Here is a 6,344-nt window from a genome sequence, read left to right as displayed (position 1 = left end):
GGTGTCGCGCTCCGCCTGCCAGGAGTGGCGCGTCCTCACGTACTCCCTCCCCTGGGCCACCAGCTCGGCCCCCAGCTCAGGGTCGCGGACCAGCCGCCTCGCCAGCTGCACGAACTCCTGCGGGGAGGAAGCGGAGAGGAACAGGGTCACCGGCCAAGGGGTTGCCCAGACGCCCCAAGCCAGGGTCTGCGTCCGCTCCCCCTCTTCGTCAGGGAGAATGGCCTGCAGGAGGGACGGCCGTTCACACAGACACGGGAATAGATGCGAACTGGCTTCCAGTTTCCTTCACCCACGTGGGCCCAGCTGAGTGGCCGTCCACCCAACCCCAGGAGCGGGGTGAGCAGTGGGCACCCCGGGCCTGGGGAGGAGAAGGGCCTGGCTCGGGCCAGACTGCTCCAGGGGCAGGACCCCCAGGGGCCCTCCGTCCCCCCGTTTCCCACACGCCCCCAGGTTGTATCTAGAGGGGCGTCCAGGGGGCCCCTGTGGTCACAGCAGAGCCCGCTGTGTGTAGGGCCGCCCTGACCATGACGGGGCGCTGAGCGCTGATGAAAACGTGCAAGAAGCTGAGACAAATGCACAGGCAAACCATCCCGACCCGCGGACCCGGAAGGACCCCGCTACCTGAGGGTCGGAGAACAGCAGCCCCGTGACCCCGTGCTGGACCACGGCCGCGTTGCCCGGGATGTTCCTGGCCAGCACGGGCACCTCCAGGTCCATGGCCTGCGGGCGGAAGAGGAGGCGGTGGTGGCGTTTTAAGAGCAGCTGCGCCCGGCCCTGGTGCTTGGCTCAGTGGTTAGAGCGATGACCGGAGGACTGAAGGGTTTGATTCCCCGTCAGGGCACAGGCCTGGGTTGCAGGCTCGATCCCCAGTAGGGGGCGTGCAGGAGGCAGCCGGTCCATGATTCTCTCTCATCCTGGATGTTTCTATCTCTCCCTCTCCCCTCTTCTCTGAAATCAATTTAAAAAAATATACAGGAAAATAAAATAAACAAATGAATACATCGGTGTTGTCTGCACTGAGCTCCCGGGGAAACGCGACTGCATTTTTCAAGCTGGAAACGTGAGGAAGATGGCGCCTGGCACGAGGAGGGGATCGCGGGCCGAGAGCCGTTACCTCCAGAATGGCTGCTGACATGCCCTCGGAGAGCGAGCTGTTGACCAGGGCGAGGCAGTTCTTCTCGGCCGCGTGCAGGTCGCCCTGGGGCATCTCGGGGAGCAGCCGCACCCCCGCCGACCTGCAACACACGACGGACTGGGAGTGGGAGGCGTGTCTCCGGCGGGTCCCCGGGAGGGGCTGGGCGGGGAGACACGGCCGCCAGCTCGTCGGTGGGCGTTTCGAATGCATTTAACACACGAGACACGCGCTTCCCGGACCCTGCGAGTCCGAGATAAGGCTCTTCCGTTCTGCCTGAGGACTGAGAAAACGACGCTTTTCCAATATTAATGCCCCCCCCCACCACCACCACCACCGTCCTGGTGGCGACACAACAGGTGAACAGAGAGAAACAGACACTAAAGTAGGAGAACACAAGCAATGCCCGCGTTCCCGCCCCGGGGTTGACAGTATTTAGTCCTGTGGGTTTTACCTTTAAAAATATACATATTTACTGATGTCAGAGAGAGGGAGAGGGAGAGAGAGACATCCATGATGAGGGAGAGTCATGGACCGGCCGCCTCCTGCACGCCCCCCACTGGGGATGAGCCCACATCCCGGGCCTGTGCCCTTGACTGAAGCCAACCCTGACCTCCTGGTTCCTAGGTCGACGCTCAGCCCCTGAGTCATGCCGGCCGGGCAGCTTTTCTGCTTCTGTTTGTTTTCACTCAAGAACACTGACTCAGGTCCGTCCCCTCCGCTTCCCACCACCGCCGTGACCTGATACGTGTCCTTTCACAGAACCGGTCGCGCTCTGATGCACCTGCGTCTGTATCTGTGAGCCACACGGAGACCTGACCGTGTACGGGGACACGTCAGAATTTCCCAGTCCCTGCTGCTGACCGGTAAGGGGTGGCCAGTAAGTGGGGTAGAAGCCGGGGGGGGGGTCCCTGAGGAAATCACCTAACGGGGTGACCCAGAGCGGAGAGACGGTCCTCTGACCCTTGCCCATTCCCGGGAGCGGCGGACGCTGCGGGCCGCGTTTCCGGGCTTGTAGGCGGGAAGTCACGGTGTCGGTCCCGCAGGACGTCCGGGGGGTTGGAGGAGGAGTCCCGTGTAAAATGCCGGGAGCAGAGCCCGGGACTCGTTGCCGCGGAGACGTGGGGAACGGGAGAGAGTGCGGGCACTGGGGTCCCCTCCCGCTGCCCCCCTGACCCCCTCCATGCTCACCTCTCCACCTTGGCCTTGACTTCCCTCGTGAACACCGGGTCCACCTGCGGAGACGAGACAGGCGTGAGCGAGAGCCGGGAAGAGCCTCGTGGCTACAGGGCCGCCCTGGACAGCGACAGCGTGGAGGACAGCAGGGCCGCCAGAGGAGACTCCGGGTGGGCCATGCCGTGCAGATAACGGGGCGGGGGTGGGGGGAGGAGGCCCCGGAGAAGCACCCTCCCCTGGGCTGTGAGGTCTGAGCCTGGAGCCCGGGCACAGCCACCTTCAGGGGGACCAGGGGGCGCTCAGTGTGGGGCTGCCCCGCGCGTATCACCCAGAGGCTGGTTTTGCCGCACGCACCCCCACCCCTCCCGTGTTATTACAGTGACTGCGATTTAACGAGAACTGACAAAATTCTCTCTGGTCTGTGCAAGTGTAACACCAATTGGGGGGCGGTGGTGGGGGGAGACAGAGGCAGTTCCTGTCTCACTCACACCTGCCAGTGGGGCTCCGAATGACGACCCGCCCAGCCAGAGTGCACATGGCGCTATCCCTGTAGTTTATCACGAAGCCACTGTTTTCCAGAAGCTTCGTGTCTCTGTGTGTGTATGTGTGTGCGTGTGCGTGTGCGTGTGCGTGTCTATATGTGTGTGCATGTGTGTCTCTGTGTGTGTGCACACATGTGCGTGTGTGTGCGTGTGTGTGCGTGTGTGTGTGTGTTGCACTAAACAAACGACAGAGGTTGAGGGGCGCTTCGGTCTCGTGCGGCGGCCTTGATACCTTGGTGAGGGTAGGCGGCCTTTTCCTGGGTAAACCTACGGTTTCCAGGGGTCCTTACAACACTGAGCCAAGCGTGGGGACCCCCCCCCCACACACACACTCTGCATGCTTTGTGGGTCCTGTGGGAACCAGAAAACCCACAGAAGGAAAAATTACAGAACCGGCGAGACCCTGAGCTGCGCGGAACCCCACTGCCTCCCGTCGGTGCCCTGAGGGTCGCGGCGGGGTCATTCCCGCACGCAGCCTGCACCCTCCACGCTCCCTGCTTGAGGAGAGGACGTTGGGGTGCACGTGCAAGCCTGGGACGGACACCCCGGGAGGGCAGGGAGGCCTCACGGCCCTGACTCCCCATCGCCTGGGCATGAACCGAGGTTCACTCGCGTGAGGCGGCCGCATGGCTCTCCTGACCCCGGAGCAGAGGGACCTCCAGGCGCCCCGACTCCGTTCCCCGGGCAACAGCCACGTCGGGCGAACACCTGCCGGCCAGGTGAGCCCCTCCGTGCAGCGTGGCCCCTGAGGCCGGGTCACCGCCCTGGGCTTGTCTGCGGAGCCGGTGGGGGGGTCCCAGGGCCAGCACAGGGCGGCTTCTGTGCGACAGACAGACCCTCTGCTTCGCGTGGCTTCTCCCTGCGGCCGCCCCGGGTTCCGTGACCGTGTGCCCCTCACGCTTTGTAGCAGTAAATTCCCCTGAAGCTGCACGGAGCCTCTCGCCCTGCAGCTGGGGTCTCGTTTCCACTTAATTCTCTTTGTCTTTTAATCCTCCCCTGAGGGTATTTCCCAGTGATGTTTACAGCAAGTGGAAGGGGGAGGGAAACACAGAGAAACATCGACGCGAGAGGGACACGTGGATGGGTTGCCTCCTGCACGCGCTCCGCCAGGGCCCAGGCCGAGGAGGAGCCTGCAGCCCAGATACATGCCCTTGGCCGGAATCAAACCCGGGACCACTCAGTCCGCAGGCCGACCCTCAACCACTGAGCCACACCAGCCGGGGCTAGTTTTCATTTTCCAAAAGGCAAACAGACTTGCCCTGGCCGGGTGGCTCCATTGGTGGGAGCGTTGTTCCCCTCGCCAAAAGGTGGCGGGTTCGATTCCCGGTCAGGGCGCATGCAGGAGGCAGCTGATCTCTCTCTCTCTCTCTCTCCCTTCCTCTCTCTCAAAAATCAATAAAAGCATATCCTCTGGTGAGGGTTTTAAAAAAAAGGCAAACAGAGTTTACTTCTCAAAAAGGACAAAATAACTTAGTTAGGGGCGTAATGGGGACTAGTTGTAGAAGAAACCTAAAAGCAGAGGCCACAGCGGCGTCCGGGCAGTGCCCACAGGGGTCTACTCACTTCAGGGCCGACGATCACCAGGTACGCACTGGGCTCCTCCCGGTGCCATTCTGGGGAGAAAAGGGGGGAAGACACGTTAAAAATGGTTACAGGTCCCAGCGGAACACGAGCTTCATACAGGAATCGTCCTGTCTTCTGGCTTCCTTCCCCGCAGTCCGTCTAAGTGCGGTGGCTGTGAGCGGTAAACATGTTGGCATCTCTTGCTTTTAGGTAAATATCATCGTCCTGGAGCATTACGCCTTAGCCAGACACCTAACGCGTTAGGTAACCGGAAGCAACATGCCACCAACCTCAGAACACAGGTTACGTGAGCAGCAAAGCTCCCAGCCCATCGCACCAGCGACCTGCCTGGAGCACTCCCCGTAACGTTAGTTTAGCCTCAGGACTCTCGGCTATTTCTTTTAATATATATTTTTATATGGATTTCAGAGAGGAAGGGAGAGAGATAGGAAGATCAAAGATGAGAGAGAGTCATGGATCGGCCGCCTCCTGCACGCCCCCCACTGGGGATGGAGCCCGCAACCCGGGCCTGTGCCCTGACCGGGAATAGAACCCTGACCTCTGGGTTCACAGGCCGACACACCCCCTGGGCCGGGCGGCCGGGCGGCCGGGCTCCGCTACCTCCCATGCTTCCTCAGGAGCCGGGGGCAGAGAACGTGGAAGGAAACAAGGACAGTTCCCACAAGTGCGACTGTTTTTCTGGTTTTTCCACAGGGGTGGCCGGAAGCGGTTTTGCTGACCGTGCAGAGAATGAGCCGGGAAGACCCAAAACCCCACAGGGATTCGCACGCAGGTCCCTCAGCCGACGTACCCGAGAAGGCGTCCACCAGGTAGAGGGGGTCTTTGACCGGCCGGAGTCCGCATATCAGGAGGAACACGTGCAAGTTATCAGCACTTTGGGGAAGGTCTGCAAGACAAGAGTTTGGGGAATCTGTGGCTGCGTGGGAAGCTCACGGGGACGTGACCTGTGGCAAACGCTGGCTCTGAGGGCGGGAGGGGGAGGTGGTTTTTTGGGGGACAGGGCATGGGGGTGGGCAGTTGGGGCGACAGACAACCACATGGATGAGAGCAGACACCCAGAGACGCCGATTCCTCTAGAACATCTCACCCTAAAGCCATCCTCTGACCCAGGCAACAACCACGGTCACGCCCCCTCCCTGCGCCCGTATACTCTGCAGATGTTTACAATATTCACCTACAGCCCGGCCGGCCAGTGTGGTTCAGGGGTTGTGCATCGACCTAGGAACCAGGAGGTCAGGGTTCGATTCCCAGTCAGGGCACAGGCCCGGGTTTCAGGCTCCGTCCCCAATGTGGGGTGTGCAGGAGGCAGCCGGTCCATGACTCTCTCTCATCATTGATGTTTCTCTCTCTCCCTCTCCCTTTCTCTCTGACATCAATACATATAGTTTAAAAGGGCAGCCGGCAGGTCCGGGAAGGCCTCCTGAGAGTGTTCTAAATCCCCGGCTGCCCCATCAGTCACTCCCTGTGAGCCCGAGAGAGCCGGCCCTGGATGACAGACCCCGAGATGGATCCCCGCCCGAGGCCCCGCGCGGTGATGCAGGGAAGATGGAGTGAGGGCGCCGGGCGGGGTAAGCCGTGTAAGCCAGGCGCTGGCGGTGGGGTGGGGGGGAGCGACCCCCGTGACGCCGAGGCCCGCGCTCTGGCTGAGATGGGTGAGGGCACCTGGGAAATTATTTCGCATCAAACGCCCCACATTTTTTTCTTTTCAAAGGAGCTGAACGCTGACACACGGTGCCGGCCCGAGGCCTGGAGTGACATGTGGGGTGAACACAGGCTGGGGTGCCCTCGGTTTTTGGAGCAAAAACAGGCTGGGGTGCCCTCCTGTCTGCTGTTGGATTTTGCATTTTCTGTCTCTTCTCTGAAGTTCAAGGCCGGACTGCAATTCCCACTCCCCTCCCCCGCCCCCCTGC

The 6,344-nt window shown here is 61.4% G+C and overlaps 1 protein-coding gene across 1 annotated transcript in view; it reads right to left on the bottom strand.

The window, feature by feature from the left end:
• The window catches only part of GLT1D1 (glycosyltransferase 1 domain containing 1), a gene marked incomplete at both ends in the record, with an annotated part of 16,834 nt that continues 10,490 nt past the window's right edge, over positions 1-6,344 (bottom strand). The window contains 4 exons of the mRNA XM_015567225.1: positions 1-117; positions 622-720; positions 1,115-1,235; positions 2,324-2,367. Of these exons, the coding sequence (XP_015422711.1) occupies positions 1-117; positions 622-720; positions 1,115-1,235; positions 2,324-2,367 (381 nt within the window). The remainder of the gene's footprint in view (positions 118-621; positions 721-1,114; positions 1,236-2,323; positions 2,368-6,344) is intronic.

This window comes from Myotis davidii, unplaced genomic scaffold (assembly GCF_000327345.1).
Source record: "Myotis davidii unplaced genomic scaffold, ASM32734v1 scaffold43, whole genome shotgun sequence".
Lineage (NCBI taxonomy): Eukaryota > Metazoa > Chordata > Mammalia > Chiroptera > Vespertilionidae > Myotis > Myotis davidii.
The sequence above is the reverse complement of the archived record's forward strand: the minus strand, read 5'-3'. Positions and strand labels throughout refer to the sequence as shown.